At 37.6% G+C, this 23,329-nt stretch overlaps 1 protein-coding gene across 10 annotated transcripts in view; it reads left to right on the forward strand.

Annotated features, from left to right (window-relative positions):
• Ttc3 (tetratricopeptide repeat domain 3) overlaps positions 1 to 23,329 on the forward strand; it is a 122,714-nt gene that overhangs the window by 64,042 nt on the left and 35,343 nt on the right. For all 10 annotated transcript variants that reach the window (XM_077795411.1, XM_077795406.1, XM_077795414.1 and 7 more), the window contains 7 exons: positions 1,191 to 1,442; positions 9,015 to 9,061; positions 10,046 to 10,102; positions 11,127 to 11,200; positions 13,584 to 13,748; positions 17,538 to 18,603; positions 19,767 to 19,832. In XM_077795411.1, coding sequence (XP_077651537.1) covers positions 1,191 to 1,442; positions 9,015 to 9,061; positions 10,046 to 10,102; positions 11,127 to 11,200; positions 13,584 to 13,748; positions 17,538 to 18,603; positions 19,767 to 19,832 — 1,727 coding nt within the window. The remainder of the gene's footprint in view (positions 1 to 1,190; positions 1,443 to 9,014; positions 9,062 to 10,045; positions 10,103 to 11,126; positions 11,201 to 13,583; positions 13,749 to 17,537; positions 18,604 to 19,766; positions 19,833 to 23,329) is intronic.

Raw genomic sequence — 23,329 nt, forward strand, 5'->3', positions numbered from 1 at the left:
GTTCAGCAAAAGATGGAGGGAGAAAGAAATAGCAGAGCACAAGTAGGAGAATATTAGTTTTAGTAGTAATATGGTTGGCCTACACCCCCTTCCTGGAGCACATGCCTGCACATGAGATTGGATAGGGAAGGTGAATGTATTTCTTAACTGGAGGTTTCTTTGGACATTTTGTTCTATGGATATTTTATGTGGCCACCCATTCTGGTGTTTTGTGCTAATTTCTCATGCAGCATGTCCTTTGTAAGCTATTTCATCTGAAAGAAATAGCAGTGAGCAATCCAGGGTAATTTTGACTTTAGTAATCGCTGCTCCATTTACTGATTTGAGAACTTCAGGCCCATGCATGGTTGACAGTGCTGTATTTAGAGGTATGATGAGGAACTTGTATGAATTTCCTCTTTGCTTTTTGGTGGCTGTGTTAGGAAGGAACAAAGATTCACCATCCTTTCAGTGAGAATTTATGAGGTTGCAGCCACCCTGTTTTCTGATGTGGAGAACAGGGAGTAAAAACAGGAATAATGGGCTGGGGTTGTGGCTCAAGGGGTAGAGCATTTGCCTTGCATGTTTGAGGCCCTGGATTCAATCCTCACCACCATGTAAAAAAAATAAAATAAAGTTATGTGTACATCTACAACTAAAAATATTAAAAAAAAAAAAAAAAGAAAACAGGAATAGTGACCACCTTGATTTTTGTATCATGATGAGGAACCATGATATTTTGGAAGATAAGGAGCAGTTCTTGGAGGTATTGGAGGAAGAATTAAAGGCAGTTAGGCAAAATTTTGCATGTTATTGATGTTTGGTTGCTATGGAATATACATAAAAAGACATTATAAAATCTTACCAGTTTATCAGTTAGAATGAAAAGTTATTATACATTAGTCAAAAACATAGTATTTTTCTTAAGCAATTTAATGTCATTTTGTCATCTCCTAAGTGCAAAAAAGATTTGTAATGATAGAAGTCTTTGGCTTACCATACTGAAAATTATTGCATTTTAGTATATTAGTGTTCTGTGTGTTTCTACAAATGCATAATAACTCAAACAAGTCTGTTTTCAAGTATTGGAACATTTTCACTGAAAATATAAGCAAACTATAATGGAACCACTTTCAAAAATGTGAAACTCCACGTAATTTTACAGTAAAAATTTTTTCCCATTTGTGATTTGTATTTTGTTTTCATTGTAGGCTTAGATGCCACGGGACCTTTTTTTTCTCGATATGGAGCATCTCTTAAGGAGCTTGATTTTAACATCATGACGTTCCTCTGGAGTGAGAAATATGGCCATAAACTAGCCTCTATAGAAGGAAAGCAACTTGATTACTTCTGTGAACCAGCGTCATTAAAAGAAGCACGTTGTTTAATATGGCTGTTGGAAGAACATAGAGACAAGTTCCCAGCATTGCATAGTGCTTTAGATGAATTCTTTGATATAATGGGTATGTGGACCAAGCTTGGATTTATATTGTATTTAATCTTAAAGAAAATATCTGCAAAGGAGCTGCTCATTTAAATACTTAATGTGAAAATTATTATAGTACAATCAGTTCACTTGGAAAAGATGATTGATGAGAGAGCATGAAAGTGCTGAGGGCTTCGGAGGAAAAACCCAGCACTGGGTTCTCCCTGTTAGAGGAAAGCTGTGGAGCAGGGATAGAATCTTTAGATGGCCTATGAAAGCCTGTAAAAGTGGAAGTAGAATTGGACAGGTGGAAGTTGGGCCTTAGAGAGGTGGCTTAGAGGGGAGCTGAGAGGCCTGTTTGGATAACTGCATGGAGTCCAGTTTGACACAGTAGACTAATTAGCAGTTAATTTCTTAGGCTTCTCTTGGATTTTAGTTTCCTTATCCTTAAAAAAAGGAAATGATTTGGAGCCAGTGATCTCTGATCCTGTTTTACTTCAAAATTCTAATATCCTTACATTCTAACTTAATTTTTAATTTTTTTATCTTTCATTCTGTGTGTGCACCCTAATAGTCTTCTCTCCTTTTTTTCTTATCAGTCTCCTCTGTATGTTGTTAGAAGTTAGATTCAAATTTCATGCCATTTGATTTAAAAATCTGACCTTGTATAACAGTGTCACACATTATGAAGTTCAAAAGCAGTATAAAAAACTGAAAAGCTTGCTTTTGTTTTGGTTCTTATTCTTAGCAAAATGAACATTTGCATATAGATGGCTTTGTCTTTCCAGGATACTGTTTTCTAATGGGAGGTGACGTGCTACGTACTACTTGATAGCCTGAATTTAGTGCCATCAGTTATTGCTGTTGATAATAAATTTTATCCTGGAACTAAGCCTACAAAACCCAGTGTATGTTGAGTCAAACAACAGGACCACTACAAAAGACAGTTTTCTCTTAGTGACCACTCTTCCCAATTCTTATATTCTATACCTAAAATACTCAGAACATCTGGCTGCCAGTTTCACTGCTGTCATCCATCGAGTCAGAAGCTACCAATCAAATTTATGGTGATCTCAACAGGTTTTCAACTCTAGTAGCTCTGTCTCCCACCCTCACCCCAGACATTTTGAGTATTATGTCTTATTATTTAAAAGAAGGATAGTATTGACTTTTCAAAATCCACTGATCTTTTATATCAGGGTATTCAATAATTCCACCAATGACATGATTATTGGGACTCAAGTTTCACTTCTGAAATCTGAATGCATGTTTTCCTAGACAATTTCTGTGTAGTCAGCTAAAGGCCCTTGCAAAGCAACATGACTAAACCCACTTACCACATCTCAAAGACCTATTTTTCCTAAACTTTTATTAGTGACTGGAAGGAAAGCTAAGAACAGGGAGATGGGAGAGTGAGAAATGAAAGAAGGCGACAAGGCAGAGATACACACAGAAGAGTGTTTGGTGGAGCCGAAAAATAAAGGCCATCTCTCCATAGACAAGAGAGAGGCAACATGGGCTTGGGGTTCAAGACTTTTCTGGGGGAGGCTCAGGGATTAGAGCCAGGTGGTTCTTGATGTGGGCAGTTAAGGGTGGGGTTCATAAGGGCAGGGAAACAATTCGGGGCAGTGAAGCTTTGGGTTGGTATGAGGGAGTGGTGAGCCTTTCCCAGAAAGGCCTTTGGGCAGGAAAATGGTAGCTGTCACTCAGGATGGCTACCCAGATGCTAAGCAAGGACCTTACATTCTCCCACACACACTTTTTTGTTTGTTATTGGGCCCCTTAAGGGACAGGGTTGTAGATAAATCTTCTATAGCTTCTTCCTGATGGGAAGGGGCAGCTTCTGGACTTATTAGGGGCATGTCAGGGGCATGTTAGGGGCATGGAGTGTCATTGAAACAATGGTGATGGTCTTGAGATGCCCGGTGATGCTAAGTCCAGATGGCCCAATTTTGGTGAGGGGTTGGAAGTCCTGTAACAGAAGCTGGTTCACGCTTTAGTTAGAGATCCTTTGAATCTGGTCTTGAATAAATCTAATGATGTGGGAAACAAGCATTAACAGAAGGCCTATGACAGGGAGAGAGGTCAGGAAAGGAAGTGCCCACTGGAGAAGGGGGCTTAGCTGCCATCCTTCCAATGGCAGAGGGAAGCTTTGAGGCCTGAAGGAGATCGGAGGTAAAGGGGGCATTAGTAATTGAAGTTCCCCGGGCTGGGGATGTGGCTCAAGCGGTAGCGCACTTGCCTGGCATGCGCGTGGCCCGGGTTCGATCCTCAGCACCACATACCAACAAAGATGTTGTGTTCACCGAGAACTAAAAAATAAATATTAAAAAAAAATTCTCTCTCTCTCTCTCTCTCTCTCTTAAAAAAAAAAAAAGTAATTGAAGTTCCCTTGGTGGTAAGGAATCCTTGCTCCTTCCAAGTAACAGAGTGGGAGAGAAGTATGTGGAAAGCGTATTTAGAGTCAGTATAGATGTTGAGGAAGGCTCCCTTTGCCAAAGCAAAGGCTCTGATGAGGGCACCAAGTTCAGTCTGATGATTGGATGTGTTACTGGGGAGGGGAGCAGCTTCCACAGTGGAGGTTAGAGAGACTGTAGCAGACCCTGCCTGATGGACTCCCTCCTGAAGGAAGGCGGAGCCATCTGTGAACCGTGTGTTGCCTGGAGCAAGGGGCCTCCTGTATGTGGGAGGAGTGTGGAAGGAGCTCCTCCAGAGTTTGAGTGCATGAATGGGTGAGAGGAGGAGAGGTGGAAGCGTCCTAAGGATGGGGAGGAGAGTAGCAGGGTTTAAAGGTGAGCAGGTGTGGAAAGTAGAACTGGGATCTTCCACCAGGAAAACCTGTAGAGATAAAAGGTGACAGGGGGTAAGGAAGGTAAGCCCTTGTAGGTGAGGCGTTCCTTTAGGGAGCTAGGATGGTGAGTGGGGCCCCAAAGGTGAATTTCTTTGACTTGTTAATGAGTAGAGAGTCTGTGGCCAATATTGGTAGGCAAGGGTAAAGTTAAATTGACAGGTTTTTTTTTTCCCCCCTTTGGCCTCCTATCAAGTCTCCTGAGTCTGTCCTTTGTCGGTGATAGTTTCAGTGTGGTCTTGCCCAAGGAGATTGCTGCCTAGGGTTTTACAGTGTAGGAGAGTTCTGGGTCTCTTGTTTGTCTAGAAGTAGTGTCTCTGGAGAAATCCAGAGCTTTAGTGGCAAGTAGAAGCTGGCAGGAGAGCAAAAGGAGCAAAGGGAAGGCTTAGAGTAGAGAAAGGAGAAAGCCTACACATAAGGGATTTTCTTCCATTTTCCTGAAGATTGGAAGGTTGAATTGGTTGATGGACCTTTAGATCAGGAGCCAAACAGAGTGTGCCTAAGTGGGTGAGGAGGCAGCTGAGAGGTGAGTCAGATGGGATTTGAGGGTTCCCATGGTGAGTTGGCATCTGAGACTGAGAGGATAGAGTTACCCACCACTTCCTAGTCCCGGGCTTTAGCGGTAGAGAGTCTTGGTTGTCTGGCCCAGGCTTTCTTGAGCTCTGCTGAGGAGCTAAGAACCAGGACTCGAGGGTGAACTTGCCTAGGGGAAGGGATGGGTGAGAACCTTGGTGCTGGGCCAAGATATAAGTTCTAGAGAGGAGACTTGTCAGTGCTGTCTGTAGGGAGTAGGAGGGGAAGGGCAAAGTCACTTACCCAAATGAGGCTGGAGTGTGGATGAAGAAGAAGAACGCTAGGTGAATGGAAGAAGGTGTGTGGTAATTATCCTGGGCCCTCAGTTCAGGATCCCGAATCCCCGGAGGGGAGAGCAAAAGCTCATGGGAGAATGTGATCAAGGCTGCTCTGCAAAAAATTTTGCGATAGATGTAAATGGGTTCATGTTGTGAGGCAAAAGAAGGATTTGAGACATCCTGGACATTAGGGTTCACCTTGGACGGGGGTAATGGGAAGGCACTGACAGAATAGGGGAAGGTCCCGAAAGTAAGGGTGTGGATCAGGGAAGCGACCAGCGAGTTTGGATGGAAGCATATATGAGGGGAGAAGGAAAGCATAGTTCCCAACTTTGTGAAGATGTCCCTTCCCATAAGGGGAACCAGGGTACTATGGAATGACCAAAAGGAGTGGGCGAAAACTAGAGAGCCAAAGGCACAAACAGGTCTAGATGTTTGCAAGGGCTGGTAAGGTTTGCCTTCTGCCCTGACAATAGAGGTCACAGAACGAGTGGTAGGCCCCCAGAACTCCTTGAGGACTGAATGTGTAGCCAGGTGTCTAGGAGGAAGGATACAGGCCTGTGGAGTTACCCTGGTTTCCTGTGATCATAGTGGTCGGGTGATGGGAACCTGGGCCTCGTCAGTCCTCTGCAGCCAGTCCTAAGAGTTGGAAAGGGGAACCAGATGGCCAGAGGCCTCTATGGGCTGGGGACAATCAGGGCCCAGTGTCCCTTCTGATGGCATTTAGGACAAGGGCCTGGAGGCTTCCAAGGCTTAGGACAAGTATGAGCCCAGTGACCTGTCTGACCACATTTAAAACAGGTCCAGGTGGTCCCGAGGGACACTTCCACAGGCCAGTGGAATCAAGGACAGATGCTGAGGCCGGCCAGATGGCTTGAGAGAGCATCTGATATTTCTGCTTCCGGTCCTTCTCATCTCTCCTGTTACACACCTTAAAGGCTACTCCCCAAACCTGAGCTTAAGGAGTTAGGGGCCCCCTCTCGAGGCTCCTTAGTTTGGCCTTAATATCAGGAAACTCTGGGAGGAAAGTAGGTCCTTAGTAGTGGTCTCCCATCTGGAGTCTCAGGGTCTGGATTAGTATATTGCAATAAAGCCTTGGTCAGGGGTCTAAAAATACTGAAGGTTTTCATTCTTATCTTGGAAGATTTCCTGGAGCCTTTCATAATTGATAGCCCTATGGGCTGTCTTTCTAAGTCAGTGCCAATCGGATGGCAGGGGAGGTCTGATGTACCTCATCAGCATAATTTCTAGCTGGCTCCCAAACTCACCTGTGTTCCTCGGGCAGGAGGGTGTTAGACAAGGTCATATGGGCATATATATGGTGGTGTGGTGGGACTTGAAGTATAGGATCTAAGCCACTTTTCTATCTGTGAAAGATCTGACAAAGAAAGGCACATTGGACCCGGATTACACCATGTACCCCAGTCACCTTGTGTAGAGGATACAGAGATGCAGGTTGGGCAGTGGCAGCCTGTGAGTGTATGGCAGGAGGAGAGAAGGGCAGAGGGGTGTGGGGACAGTTGCTGCAGAGGCTTCATTAGAAAGAGAATTGTGGTATGGCAGGGGCTCATCCGCTGGGTCAAAGAAGAAAGAGACCTGGGGAGGGTCTTCTGTCCCTTTGGAAGCAGGCAAAGGGGAGGTGAGAGCTAAGAGGACTTGTGTGGGTGAGCAGGAGTTGCAGAGAGAGGGCTGAGAACGTAGGGAGGAGAAGACCTGAACGTATGATATCTCTTTCTATTTTCCCGATTGCTCGCAATAGTTAAAAAGATCTCTGATAATATTGGGATCTAGAGTGCCATTAAGCAGCCATTTAGAGTAGTTATCCAAAGGATATTGAGGCCAGATTTGCACAAGTGGGTAAGTTTTGAGGGGTTTAGGTCCACGGTGAGAGAGAGAGGCCCAAGGTTAGCCAGGAGGCAGCCTAGGGGACTATGAAAGGGAATGGATGAGGAGCCACCCATGGTGAAACGGAGGAGGTGAGTTTGGAGGTGGGGCATACCCAAGTTTGTAGTGTCACCTAGTCAAAAGGACAGTTATGCTTGGGATCATCACCAATGCTGACGTTGGGGAAGAAGCCCACAGAGGCACTTGGGCACCCAGCTGGGATTGCATAGTAGGAGCAGAAGCCCGTAGAGATTAACCCACAGCTGAGAGGTCGTCTCACCAGGAACAACTCCCAATCATCCTCGGTGTTTTTTTCCTCAAAACCCAGGACCCAAACAAAAGACTACCTATAGACTTGGTTGACAGTAGGGATCATAGCTGTGAAAGCTGTGGCTGAGGGTGCCCCCAACCACCCAGTAACCCTGGGAGTGCTAGATGATCAACGGTCACTTTCCGGGACCTGTAGGTCGTTTAGGTTGACCGGAGACATGGGTCTTTCCTGAAATGTCTGATGGTGTGCAGAGAGGGCATTTGGCAGAATAGAGGGCCTGGTCCCATGATGGAATCCAGTTCGGGGCCCAAGGATGCTCAGTGACCCTCAAAGAGGGGAGCAGGCACTCTGGGGAACCTGATCCCGGGTTTCGGCACCAATGAAAGGAAAGTGAGGAACTGGCAGATGGGAGAGCAATAAATGAAAGATAGAGACCAGACAGAGATACATATGTGAGTTTGTTTGTCAGAGCTGATAAATAAAGGCCATCTCTCCATAGAAGGAGAGAGGCAACACAGGCTTGGATTTCAAGACTTTTCTGGGAGAGGCTCAGGGATTAGAGCCAGGTGGGTCCTAATGTGGACAGTTATGGGTGGGGTTGGTATGCCCTTGGGCGGGAAAGAATGTGGGGTGGTGAAGGGTTGAGTTGGTATGAGGAAGCCGGAAAATGGTGACTGTCCCTTAGGGTGGCTGCCCAGATGTCTGGGGAAGTGACCGTTGATTGTCCACTATAAGCAAGGACCTTACAGTGATCATTGTCGTAAATCTAATTTTTAAGCAAAAAACCTTAAAATTAGCCTTTATTCTTTTCCCTATTACTAGTTCTGTACCCTATTACTAGTTCTGTACCCTATTACTAGTATTAACTAGTTTGTCACCGGTCCAAATAAGCTTTATCTTTAATTTGTCCTTTCCTGTGCATCTCATTTTCCTAAGCCAAGACAAGACCTTAATTCTCTTTCCATGATTAGACTATTCCAGAAGTCTCCAAACTGGCTTTCATGCCTGTAATTTTCCTCTTACTCCTACTGGTGACTCCTGTAGAATATCTGTTATTGAAAGCTTTCTGCAAAGGAAATATTAGTTTTGCCTGCAGATTACATTCACCATCTCTCTGCACTTTCTCTAGCTGCTCTCTGAGCTTACACCTACTGCTGCTATATCCAGACCTGTCTTGTGCTTTTATGCCTCTTGCCATTGCTTATGCAACTCTAACCACAGCTTTCCCTTTGCCTGTTTATTCCAAGTCTAACTTAAATTTCTTTTCTTCCCCAAAGCCCTCTCTAACTCCCCTTGGGCCTCTTGACTGAAGACTATTATTTCATCAGGTTTTTTGACATCTTATTTGTCATACCTGTAACATTATGTTTAGTTAGTCATTTTGCCCTTGGATTTGTTTTGTTTGCAGTGCCAGGGATTGAAGCCCAAACCCTGCATGTTACGCAGTTCCTCAATCACTGAGCTACACCTACAACCCCTTTTTTTAAAATTTTGAGATAGGGTCTCACTAAGTTGCCCTAGCCTTTAATTTGTGATTCTTCTGCCTCAGCCTCCCTAATAACTAGGATTATAAGAGTGAGCCACCTGCCCCACTACATTACTACCCTTGGTTTTTAAACTAAACGTTTATCAGAGCCAAATAAGGAATAGAATGTAGTCTGTGATAGTGGTCTTGTGGTAGTTTTAAGACTTCAGTATATTATATGGTAATGTAAATATTTAGTTTCCTCATAGAACCTTCTGTTTCTTCTACAGACAGCCGCTGTACTGTATTAAGGAAACAAGATAGTGGTGAAGCTCCGGTAAGCTACTTGACCACTTTAAATCATATGTTCTAATTTGCATTAGCCAAAGGAGAAGAGGAATAACGAGGCCAGTATTTGCTTACATCACAGGTAGCATTTCAGAACCAAATTGAGAGGATTTCTGAATATGTATGCCATTTCATTAGAAAGTTATTTCCACTCATCCTCTTAGGAATGGGGCATTCCTCAGCAAACTCTGAGGCTTAAGTTAAATACTTTCCATAAAGTTTTACAACTAATAAATGTTAATATTAGAAGGAGAAAAGGAAAAGTTCTTTAGTTGAGAAAAAAATTGTGGTATTTTTGTGCTGAAGGAAAATAAAGGGACTTTGTTTCACTTAGCTCCAACATGAGTTTAACTTAAGAGTAATTCAAGAGCTGTTTTCCTTGACAACTTGTGGTTGTCTTTTATTCTTTCTGGCAGGCCAGAAATTCTTCATTTGAGGAACATGATTAAATAATGAAAAGGATAGCACTGTGGCAGTTTTCAAAGAGAAAGATACTTGTTTATCATTTTCAGGATCAAATATATGGAATTCTGTCTTACTCTGCTCTATCAGATTTTGCCCTGCTAAGTATGGAAGTACAGCTAACATACCCATATAGAGAAATTAATACTGCTCCTTTCACTCTTTGTGCCCCATTATCTGGCTTAGTAAAAGGGATATCATTAAATGCTATTATAGCACATAATCAGAATTACTTAAAAGTTTAGTTAATTATTTAGAATAACATAAGCCCTGTTGAAAATGAGATTAAAATGTTAGGAAAACTTAATTTTAATCATAACATTTGGCATTATTAAGCCTTTTCTTCTTTTTTATTATAAGCCATAGCACTTGGGCTGATACACAACATTTTATATACATGTAACTGATGATTAGTCTGTGAAACTTAATGTGGTTTGTTTATGTTGACCTACATAATGCTGTTATTTGAGTGTTCATTGTTTTGTTTTGTCCCCCCCCCCCCATTTTTCAGTTTAGTTCTACCAAGGTTAAAAACAAAGGCAAGAAAAAGAAGCCAAAAGACACAAAGGTATGGAATATTTTCTGAATTAATTCCTGCCCAGACTCTCAAAAATGGATATATAAGTTAGAAATAAGCAATTCTTGTAGTATTTTGAAACATTTTGTAGAGAAAGACTTTCAAGGGTTTAGTCTATTTTGGCAGTCTTCTACATTTTGAGGAAATTTAAGGTTCATGTTGCACATAAATAACTCTTGAAAGAAACTCTTAATCTTTATAGTTATTTATATTTTCTAGATATTTCTGAGTAAAAATATAATGTAGTACTCTATTATGGATAGCCATAGGGTAGAGTTCCTGTCTTGGTTCTACCAATTATTTTCGGTGACCTTGAGCAAGTTATTTGACTTTCCTGTGCCTGTTATAATAACCTTTGCTTATTGGGTAGTAAATCTTTAATAATTATTTATTGTTATTTCTGTGCTGAATTTTAGGGAGAGATAAGAATATATAAGATATTGGTTTCTAGTATTCAAAAGCTCTTGTTGGAATTATTTATTTAAATATTTATTATCTAAAATATTCAAATAAGAATGATGAATTCTAGTCATCATATCGGTCTTAGAATAGATGGGAACTTTTCCTTTTCACCTAAGGCTCTATTCTCATTATTTCAGCATCATAGCGCATTCCTCTTGGTTTCAGCATGTCTTGGGGGCAAAAGAGGAACAGGGGTAGAGAGAATGTGCAAGTGTTAGAGGAGAATGCAGGCAGCTTGAATTCCAGTATAAGCTTCCTTGTACCTTTGACCATGTGTCTTTAACTAATATGGAAATTTAAGTGACATTTAAAGTTTTTTGGAGCACTGGAAACTATCCCAAATGTTAATTTGAATTTATTTCTGGCCATTGAAACTTATATTACTATGTGTTCCTATTTATAAGAAAATTTGGATAGGTTTTACATATTGTTTTAAATATTAAAAATAGGTTTAAAATATTATATAAATGTTTATAAATTTTAATGATAATGTTTTTCTTTCATAGACTTTTAAATTAGATGTCATTGTCATTTTTTTTTTCTTTTAAACCAGCCAATGTTAGTTGGGTCTGGAACAACTACAGTAACACCAAATAATGAGACTATCGGTTCAGGTGAAGATTATAAGTAAGTATGATTGTTAAAATTTTTGCCTCATTATAACTCACATGCTTTTCACTTGATAAGGCATGTTAATTTAATGTACTCTAAACTTGTGTTGTATTTCCCTTTCATTTTTAAAGATTTACATATTGACAACCTGATATAATATATCTCAATTGAATTAATAGCATGGCTTGTTATTAAGAATTCATTATGAGTTAAAGTCTCAGGAATGATGATTTATTCAGTAAGCATATATTGAGGATGCACTGTGTTCAGGGCACTATGGGAAATCCCTAGAAAAATGTCTAGAAAATGTCCTTTAAAGTATTCAGTAAAGAGAATGTCCTATTGATAATTAACTAATGCTACTATAATAGGAGAAAGAAGCTATTTGGGAAGCTATATATGATGTTATGGTTTAACTTTATATGATTTTTCATGCCTCTGATTGTTGAAGCTATGTTTTAAAGAAACTGATAATACCAAACAAAGAAGCTCACATTTCTTAGGGAGTTTAAGAACAGTTAAAATTTGGGCTGGGGTTGTGGCTCAGTGGTAGAGTACTTGCCTCAAATTTGTGAGGCACAGGGTTCAATCCTCAGCACCACATAAAAATAAATAAAGGCATTGTGTCTATCTACAACTAAAAAAAATATTTAAAAAAATAAGAAGAAGAAGAACAGGGGCTGGGGATATAGCTCAGTTGGTAGAGTGCTTGCCTTGCATGCACAAGGCCCTGGGTTCGATCCCTAGCACCCCAAAAAAAAAAACAGTTAAAATTTGCACTCATTGGGGCTGGGGATGTGGCTCAAGCAGTAACATGCTTGCCTGGCATGCACAGGGTGCTTGGTTTGATCCTCAGCACCACATAAAAAATAAAATAAAGATTTTGTGTCCACCAAAAACTAAAAAATAAATATTAAAAAATTCTCTCTCTCTCTCTCTCCTCTCTTAAAAAAAAATTGCACTCATTTTCATGAATTCTCTAAGTAGAGGAATTAAGATCCAGTCTTTGTCCATTTGGGCTGCCAGAACAATATACCATAAACTGAGGGGCTTACAAACAACAGAAATTTACTTTTCACAACTTGGCTTTTCTCAGTTCTTTAGGCTAAGAAGTTCAGGATCAAAGAGCTGACATATCTGTTGTCTCATGAGGGTCTGGTTCATAGATGGTACCTTCTCACTTTTTTCTCACATGATACATGGACAAGTGTTTTAGTCAGCATTTTTGCTGCTGTGACCAAAAGATCTAACAAGAACAATTTTAAAGGAGGAAAAGTTTATTTGGGGGTCATGGTTTCAGAGGTCTCGTCCATTGACATCAGCTTCATTGTTCTGTACCAGAGGCAGCACATCATGGTGGAAGGAGGTGGTAGAGGAAAGCAGTAAGGCTCTCAGACCCCAATCATTTTACCTCAAAACTTTCTTGCATTGTCTCACATGTGAGATTTTGTGGGACACATCATGTCTAAACCATAAAAATAAGGCAGCTTTCTAAAGATACTTTTGTAAAGGTACAAATCCCATTCATCATGTCTTTGCCCTCATGACCTATGAGTTTTTGGGGAACGCAGACATACAGATCATAATATAACAGTCTTCATTGAAATGAACAAATATGTATGAGGCACTACTCTAAGGCATTTACATATATAAATTAATTTAATCCATTCCTCCACTCTAGGATATAAGTACTGATATTGTGTCCATAGTATAAATAAAGAAACTCAGGCAGTTGTAGTTGAATGACTTGCTCCAGGCATAAGGCTTATATAAATAGCAGAGACAGGATTTAAACCATACTGTCTGGTTTAGGTCCCACACTCAATCTACTGTATCTTTTGAAAGTACTAAAATCTCATATTCTTTTTTTAAAAATATTTATTTATTTATTTGTAATTATAGGTGGATACAGTGTCTTTATTTTTTATTTTATGTGGTGCTGAGGATCAAACCCAGTGCCTCACGCATGCTAGGCGAGCACTCTACCTCTGAGCCACAACCCCAGCCATCATATTCTTTTTTTAAAAAAAACTTTTTATTAGTACTTTTTACCAGTCTCAGTATCACTTAAATTAATAGCAATTATAAGATCTTCATTTGTCTCTCAACCCTTTAACAAGTTATAATTAATACAATATTGATTTTTTTTAAACTGGAGCTGCGGGAAAATGTGCTTGGTTTAGGGCTAAATTAAAAGTGCTTACTTAGAATGTCAGATATAATGTTTCTTGACTATAATTATGAAGGGTATCTTTACCACACTAAGCTCTCTGGTAGTACTCTCCTTCCACATAAAATCAAGTCGTATGTTCGTTACCATCATGTTGTTTTTTTCCATTAAATGTTCATCTAGCCTATCCAAAAGTTTATTAATTAACAAAATTATCTTTTTAATCAGAAGACGCAATTCAGATTCTGCAGGCCCATTTGCTGTGCCTAACCATCTTCGGCAAGATGTAGAAGAATTTGAAGCTCTCTATGACCAGCACAGTAATGAATATGTTGTCCGCAATAAGAAAATATGGGATATTAACCCAAAACAAAAATGCTCAACTCTGTATGAGTAAGTAGATTAATATTCCTACAACTAATATTCCTTATACTAAGACTGCCAATTAAAAATCAAAAGTCATTTTTTTTTTTACAGTACTCATTTATTTGTTCACAATCTCTGGAGAAGAATATTCTGAGAACATTTGCCACATATTACATGTAGTTAATTGAGGATTTTTAATTATTAAATTTAGGGTCATACTAATCTTTGGTTTTGACAGTTTGAGCTGCTAATATAGATACTTCTAAAATTGTTCTGGTATGTCTCGATAGAAACGATAAACAAAGCTTTCAGCTATAATATTTTTATCATGAATTCCTAGGTATTCATTTGACAGAATAATATGATTATTTGGTCTAATTGTTCTTATGTTGAAGTGGCTTGGCATCTCAAAATGCAGCATCTTAATTGGCATCTCAATTATGTAGCTTGGTGAAGTATTACCCTTTTTATTGGGGGAAAGAATCCTAGGATGCTATTAGTACTTCAGCTTGGATTATAATTGTTCAGCTGTGTTAATAGTACAAGTACAGAATCCTGTCTTCTATTAGATACTGGACTTCCTGAAAATGATGTAAAAGAGAAACATGTTTTCCTTTTTTTAAAAAAATATTTTTTAGTTGTTGATAGACTTTTATTTTATTTATTTATATGCGGTGCTGAGAATCAAATCCAGTGCCTCACATATCTCAGGCAAGTGTGGTATTGCTGAGCCACACCCTCAGCCCCAACATACTTTCCTTTTTAAGTGACTGGGTATGAGTTACTTTAGGATTGAAAATATGAATGCAAAATTTAACAATTGAAGTTTGAGTAGGGTGGATAAAATCTAGGGAACCGCTTACCATTCTGAGATTGGCATTAATAAGCAGTACACAAGGCTTTGTTTAAGAAATTGAGGGTTAGGATCTCTATTAAGAAATTAATTTTAAAACTAACTATTTTCCCGAAAATTCTGTCACTCGTTCATAGTATGGTCATTTCTTCTTTTTTCTTCAACCCATTATTGCCATTCAGTCTAGTTAAAATTGGGTTTCGTTTTTGTGATTTTTTCCTTAGAATTGAAATACTGAGCAAATCATATTTCCATAGGACTCCTAGATGACAAAATATTTACCTATAAAATTTCACTGGTATTCTTAAAATATCTTGGAATTTGTTTCAAGCATCCAAAACTGAAGCTAAAATATGTAATTTTTAGTAGCTTTTATCTTAAAGAATTTATTGCCACTGAAGTGGGAAGAAATTAAACAGATTTATGAGAAAAAAGTAGACTGATTTGTTTTTTTTTTATTTTTGAGATAAAATTTATATCTTATCATAGTAGAAAACGTAGAAGTTATAGGAAGGTATATCTTAAAACCTAATTCTTGAAATTTCTAAAGTAAACTGGGTGTGGTGGTGCACAGCTAACATTCTGGAGGTTCAGGAGGCTGAGGCAGGAGGATGGCAAGTTCAAGGCCAGCCTCAGCAACTTAGTGTAGCCCTGAGCAACTTAGGGAGACCCTGTCTCAAAATAAAAAGTAAAAAGGGTTGGGATGTGGCTCAATGGTTAATCGTCCTGAGTTCAATCCCTGGTACCAATTTTAAAAAAGTAAACATATGATGGCTTAAAAATGATGGCTTATTTTATTGGCTAAGTATAAAAGGAAATTAAAATTAAACTTTTATATCTGAAAAGAATGTTGAGTAGAAAAATATTGGACAAGGAGTCAAGAATATGGGGTAACTACTATAAATTAAGCTTTTCTTGACTTTAGTGTAACATCTTTTTTAATATTTATTTTTTTATTTGTAGTTGGAAACAATACCTTTATTTCACTTATTTATTCTTATGTGGTGCAGAGGATTGAACCCAGGGTCTCTCATGTGCGAGGCGAGAGCTCTACCGCTGAGCCACAACCCCAGCCCCATTGTGTAACATCTTAAAATAGGAATTTAGCCTAATTTCTTTTTAAAGGCCCTTTGTAACATTTTAGGATTTATGTAGTTGAAACAGGTACTTTGCCTTTATTGTTTCCTAATAGCACCTCAGTAGTGTTAGCCGAGATTTATTAGCCACATAAGGTTAAGTGCTGTTGCAGATTTGAGGAAAGTATAGGGCAGAGGTCTCTCATGTAGCCCTGCAGCATAGAGGAGAGTCAAGGTGATCGTTGGTAGTTTTACAGTGTATTACACATGAAGGTGATGTTTTGAAATAAGAATCAAGAACATGATTTTCAAAGGGTACTCTCAGAATAGCAGAATGGGAATGTCCTTGGAAATGTCTTTCCCATCCTTGTCCTTTCCCCTGTGCTGATGGTGACATGCCCTGGCATTCTGCAAGTCCTTCTTTGACCACTTGAGATAATAGTGATGATATGTTATGAAAATGTTATATATACACAGAGCAACATGCAGATATATATATACAATAACTATTAATATCCCTGATGTAATTGACTTTATTATTATTTTTTACTCTTATATGTGTGTCTACTACTTCATCTCTGGTTAGGTATAGGAATACTATTCCTTTTAGAGACTGAGGAATTTGAAGGGGGCCAGATATTGAAAGAGAAGAGAAATCTCTTAAACTGCAAAAACTGAAATGATCTTGAGCCTCATCATCTCAGTGTATTTAGCATCTTTCATTATAACTTCTTTCATCTTTACTAAACAGCCACACCAGTACTAATGTGCACTGTTGAGAGATTTGATTCTAACCCTTGTAAAACACTAGATTATGAAAAAATCATATTTGTGCTATTTTGGACCCTGTATATACTAAGACTAGAAAAGTCTAAATATAGAGTAAAAATTCATTTTGTATTTTTCAAATAATAGTAACTATAAAAATGTTCTTCATAGTATGGTTATAGTACCATTTCTATTTGAGCTAAAAATCCTTGTCGAATTAAATTTTGTTCTGCTTGAATATATGAAAAATTCATTGCTGCTTAGCATTAGAAAAAACATGGACTGTTTTTTTTTTTTTCTTTGAAGATTTTTTTTCTAACCAGACAGAGTGGCACACATCTATAACCCCAGCAACTCATAGGCTGAGGCAGGAGGATTGCAAGTTTTGAGGTCAGCCTCAGCAACTTAGTAAGGCCCTAAGTTACTTAGCTTGTCATTTGCTTTTTTTTTTTACCTAATTACAAATGGTGGGTATTTTTCAACAGTAGAATGGTATATAGACTCTTTTTTAAAAAATTAAAACATTCATTGGACTACGTAGTTTTGTTCCCCATAACAAATATTAAAGAGTATCACTGAGTCAAACTTACATGAGAAGAATTACATATTCTTCAGAATTGTGACTTCCTAGCTACTTGGTAATTATTACTTGGATCGGAGTCCATCCCCTTTGTGATTGGTACCTCATTGCTGAATTATAAGAGCAGTTTCCTTTTCCTTGTGAATCATTGCACTGTATGCAAATTGAGATAGGATTTTCAAAGATTTTCTCTTGTGACATTCTTGTTATTGATCATGGTATTTCTGAATAAATTTTGCTTGTTCATTGCTTTTTAAAGAGATTGCATAATTATATAATTAAAATTTAAAAATAACTTTTTGATTTCCTTTGGCTTCCTCCCCCCCAAAAAAAAGCTTTAAAGGATTATTTTCTAAGGGGTAGACAGTTTTATTTATTGTAATATTGATTATACTTAACCTTTTATTTGTCTTTGGAGACCATTTGAGATCAGTGAGAAGTAAAATAGTATTTTGCTTTGGGAGAATAAACTTTTATAAAAATAAATATGTGCAAGTACTTCCACTTAGTAACTTATGTAAATGTAAATTTTTTCCCAGTTATTTCTCTCAGTTGTTGGAGGAACATGGTCCCTTGGATATGAGTAACAAGATGTTCTCTGAAGAATATGAGTTTTTCCCAGAAGAAACTCGACAGATACTAGAAAAAGCAGGAGGTTTAAAATCTTTTCTCCTGGGATGTCCTCGTTTTGTTGTGATTGACAACTGTATTGCATTAAAAAAAGTTGCATTACGACTTAAGAAAAAAAGAAAGAAGAAAAACATTAAAACAAAAGTGGAAGAAATTTCAAAAACAGGAGAGTATTTACGAGTCAAACTACCACTGAATCCAACTGCTAGGGAATTTAAACCAGATGTAAAGTCCAAACCAGTGTCTGATTTGTCTTCAGCACCAGTTTCTGAGGATGTGAAGCCCAAACCTGTGTCTGCTGATTCTCCCAAACCAACTTGTGAAGACATTACACCCAAATCAGTACCTGATAGTTATTCCAGTCCAGTTTCTGAGAATGAGAAACCCCAAGGGGTCTCTTCTGATTCTCCCATATCAGTCTCTGAGGATGTAAATCACAAACAAGTCTCCTCTCATTCTCTCAAACCAGTTCCTGAGGATGGGAAACCAACCTATTGGACTCAGTCTCACTTGGTCACAGGATACTGTACATATCTTCCTTTTCAGGGATTTGACATCACCCAGACACCACCAACATACATAAATGTGTTACCAAGTTTGCCCCAGTACACCAGCATCTACACACCTTTGGCCAACATTTCTTCTGAATATCAGCTGCAGAGATCGATACCAGTGGTGCCATCTCTTGTAGCCAGTGACAAAGCTGATAAAAACACTGCTGCCTATTTTGAGGATCACAATTTAAATGCTAAGAGTGCTGCTGGTAACCAGATTGTCTCTGAAACACAGATCCTTGAGGACTCTTTGGGAATACATGTAAAGTCACAGAGCAGCCTAGGTGATGCTGGTACAGCCCCAAGTGAGTCTCACAGAAATGATGGGCACTGTGGGAACCCTAAAAACAAATGTGAAGTCAGTCCAGAAATGTCCAGTGCCCTAACAAATATTCCACATACACAGATGGTTGCTGTACAGGTAAGATTTAAAGAGAAAGGTGTATTTTCCTTTTTTTTTAAATCACCATTTTATTTACTAATGTTCTTAGAAATTATTGACTTTATAATGGTTACTGAAGTTTTTGCCTGAAAATATTTTTAAAATATGAATTTTTTTGAGGGGCATGGTAGGTAATTTTGTCAGAAAGAAGTTTTGGCCCAGTAAATCTTATTCTTCCCTGACCACATTTTACACCAAATAAGCAATAAGGTTAATGAGTCAGCAGATGGAGCCAAAATATTGCCTTCATAATTAATAAGGACACAAAAGGAGGATGTGGCCACTGCTGTAGAGAAGTACATATGCAAACAATAAAGTCCTTATCTCACCCACTTACCCAGCAGTTCCAGCAGAACCCAAATAGGAGGCCTCCCCACTTAGGGTATCTTCCCATAGGACTATTGCATGGGGGAGGAAGGGAAAATTTGCTGGCAGCTTCCCTAGGAAAGAAAAAAGGAAGAGTCTGGAGTATTGGGAAAGTTAAAAAAGAGACAAGTAGCAAGACATAGTGGAACATACCCATAATCCAGCGACTCCAGAGGCTGAGGCAGGAATAATATCAGAAGGTCGAGATTGGCCTTAGCAACTTAGTGAGACCGTATCTCAATGGTAATATCCCTGGGTTCAATCACTAGTATAAAGAGGGGGAAAAAAAAATCAGGTGGAGAGAAATGAGGAATTAAGTGTTCCTATCTAACAAGCATGAAAATAAATCAGTGTTCTTTTCTAGGGTGTGAATACGTTAAATCCTTATCAAATTGCACCTCTTCTGAAGTTTTCAATTTTCTAGGGAACTTTGAAAAAAATAATAATGAAGAGGAATGAACTTGGGGCTGGGATTGTGGCTCAGCAGTAGAGCGCTCGCCTAGCATGGGCGGGACCTGGGTTCGATTCTCAGCACCACATAAAAATAAAGGCATTGTGTTGTGTCCATCTACAAATAAAAAATTTTTAAAAAAATTTAAAAACAAGAGTAATGAACTGACATTTTCAGTTATACTAATTCTATGAAACATAACCTTTATTGGTAAGGGGACCCAAACCTTGAAAAATTGTGGGTGCGTTTTAAAATGTTATTACATGGCAAATTTGTTTTACCATATCAATTGAGGTAAATTAAATTTGTGTATTTTGCAACATAGGTGTCTTGGAACATAACAAACCAAGAAGTCAACACTGAGCCATATGATCCTTTTGAGATACAACAGGTGAGTCAAAATTGTATTAAACTGTTTAAAGATTTGATTTTCATTAATTTATCTAGATGGGATGATGAATTACAACTACTTTAGAGTTAGCTAATTTTATACAGTTCTGGAATAAACTTTAGGATATAATAAAAAAAATTAAGTTGCTTATATTGTTGAAATATGAGAAGAGCAAGCAAAAGAAAAGCTAAGTTTTTTCCTGTCATTTATTTGTAAGTATAATGGCTTTATTGTTTTAACTGGTATAATGAGCATGTATTAATTCATAATAAATAAGCTTGAATGATATGTAAATATATTATAAAGACCTTTATCATTTTAAGAATGTTTCAGTTAGAAAAACCCATTAATGTAATATACTTTGTTAAAATTTCAAAGGAAGTCTGGGGTATAGCCCAGTGGTAGAGCACTTGCCTAGCATGTGTGAGGCACTGGGTTTGATCCTCAGCACCACAAAAAAGTAAATAAAGGTATTGTATCCATCTACAACTAGAAATATTTTTTAAAATGTCAAAGAACAAAAGTTACTTGATCAACTTTTGCTGAAAAGGTATTGGATAAAATTCAAGTCCCAGACCCTTTTTTGACCAAAAGTTTTAATAAAATGGGAATCGAGTATTTCTTAGCAAGCTTTTTCTCTTAAGCTAAAAGCCATCATCTTGTTTAAAGGCAAAACATTCTCATTAGTATTTATTATTACCCTGAGATACTGACAAAATTAGATCTGAGAAAGAAATAAGATATAAAAGAGGAAGTGTAAGTATCATTAATTATAGAGGCTAAGGTTGTATACCTGGAAATTCAAAATGATAACTGAAAATCTATACCAAATTAAAAGAATTCAGAAAGGTGACTGAATACAAAATAAGTACTTGTGTGTGTACTAACAACAACCTGTTAGGATGTATATTAGAAAAAAATATTCCATTTTTAATAACAAAATGATAAATTTATATGTTTAAAAAAATCTTTAAAATGCTACTGAGAAATACACAGAAGATGTAAATGAAATAGTATTCTGTACACTTGGATGGGAAGACCTATTGTAACAGAGATTTGAAATTTAACACTATTCTGATACACATGAACAAAGTGTATTGGTTATCTATTGTAATATAACAAATTACTTCAAAATCTAGTGGCTTAAAACATTGTCTTACAGTTTCTCTTTGTCAGGAACTCGGGAGCAGATTAGCTGGGTAGATCTGGAGATCTTCATGAGGTTACAGTAGAGATTTGGACTAGGGAGGGCTTAGTTATCTGCAGGAGTAAATAGGGCTTGAGATTCCAGTTCCAAGATGTCTCTCTCGCATGGTTGGCAAGTTGGTGCTGGCAGTTGATAGGAGCCTTCATTTCCTTACCTTGCAGACCTCAATGTAGTGCAATAGCTTTTATGACTTAACTTTAAGAAGTCATACTTAATTGTTTCCCCTGTATTCTGTCAGTCACAAAGACCCAACTCATTGGCCCTTATACCTGGTAGGAAAGGTTTGTCTCAGGGTATGAATACCAAGAGGCTAAGATACTGGGACCTAAACTTGGAGTCTGGCGGCTGGCTACTGCACAGTATTTATTTGGAACTAGACAAATTGATTAAAAAGTTCCTGTATGGAAAAATGAATATCAAGAAGGGGCTGGGGTTTTAGCTCAGTGGCAGAGTGCTCGTCTAGCACATGCGAGGCCCTGCATTCGATCCTCAGCACCACATAAAAATAAATAAATAAAATAAAGATATTGTGTCCAGTTACAACTAAAAACTAAATATCAAAAAAAAAAAAAAGGAATGACCAAGGAAAAGAAATTATAAGAAGGGGGATTGTGCTAGATTTCAAAAAATCTTAATATCACATAAATAGGTCATTAGATGAGAGTCTAAAAGGATAGAATAATATAGAAATTTAAGCTATAATAAAGATGGTAAATTAGCAGTGAGCAAAAAGTAGATTATTAAATACATAATGTTAAGTGAAATGGAAACCCATTATCTTAAATTTCTACCTCCTTCCTTATACCAATATTAATTCCAGGCATATCAAAGACTTACAAATAAAGAAATGAACCCATAAAAATACCTGGGAAAATGTTTTCATAAGATTAATACAACACACAAAAGTCGATGTTTATATACATATACATACATAATGTGGATGTATGTGTGCACAGCATATCTCTCTTTCTCTCTCTCTCTCTCTATATATATATATGAACAAGTGTAGGGTTGAGGTTGTGGTTCATTTGTAGAGTGCTTGCCTAGAGGCACTGGGTTCGATTCTCAGCACCACATATAAATAATTAAAGAAAATAAAGGTCCACCAGCAACTAAAAAATATTTTTAAAAAAAGAACAAATATTATATGCACAGGATGTGAAAACAGATGACAAACCTGGAAAATTATCTGAAACTGTGATAGAGAACTGATTTCGTTAACATGTAAAGTTTCTATAAATAAGTAAAAGATTACCAACCTATCACAAAAATGGTAAAGGAACTAAATAGGTAATCCATAGTAAAAAATAGAGATGATTTTTAGACATTAAAAAATAACCACACATGAAATAAGAAAAGTATTCATTTATGTGTTATTAGATGATAATAAAATGAAAATATCTGGGGAAGGCAATGTGTAATTTGTCTGAACGCATATTTGTATGTAGAGACCAATGAGCAAGGATATTTGTATATTTGTTTTGTCTGTATTTGAACCAGCAAGAAATGAATACAATTCAAACATATATTAGTAGTAGACTTAATTATGATAAATCTACATAGTGAAAAAAAATTTTTTTATCTCGGTATTCCATTGCTTGCTTGCTTGCTTGTTTATTTATTTATTTATTTAGCTGCTGGGGATTGACTCCATGGCCTTGTGCATGAGAGGCAAGCATTCTACCAACTGAGCTATATCCCCAGCCCCTATATAGTGAAATATTATGCTGTCATTTAACAATTAGGCAGTTCTATAATTACTGATAGTTAAATGATTTACAAAACCCAATATATAGTTAAATAGGAAGAAGTAATGTTAGAAGTTTGTGTGGCTTGCCACTATTTGAATAAAAGGCTTTATAGTTTTAGCCATTTATAAAAGTAATATAGAACCCCTAAGTATTTTTAAATGAATATTATTGAAAATTATGAAAAAGAAGTTAAAATCATCTACATTTATCTCACGTTAATATTTTGATGTGTAGTCTTTCAGGCCTTACTTGAACATTTGCATATAATTAAGCAGCATTTTTTAAAAGATGGATCACCACATATAAATTACACTTGAAATTTGTAATCTTTTATTAATGTATTACAGATTTTTAGTAAACAGACAAGTTGATAATCTTAGATGTATACTGTCATTTTAAACCAATATTTGGTATTCCATTATATGAATGTATGATAATTTATTTGACTAATTTCTTATTATTGAACATTTAGATTATATCAGCTTTTCATGCTTATAAATAGTGCTGTAGTGAATATTTTTGCCTATCTAGTATATACT

This window comes from Urocitellus parryii, chromosome 2 (assembly GCF_045843805.1).
Source record: "Urocitellus parryii isolate mUroPar1 chromosome 2, mUroPar1.hap1, whole genome shotgun sequence".
NCBI lineage: Eukaryota > Metazoa > Chordata > Mammalia > Rodentia > Sciuridae > Urocitellus > Urocitellus parryii.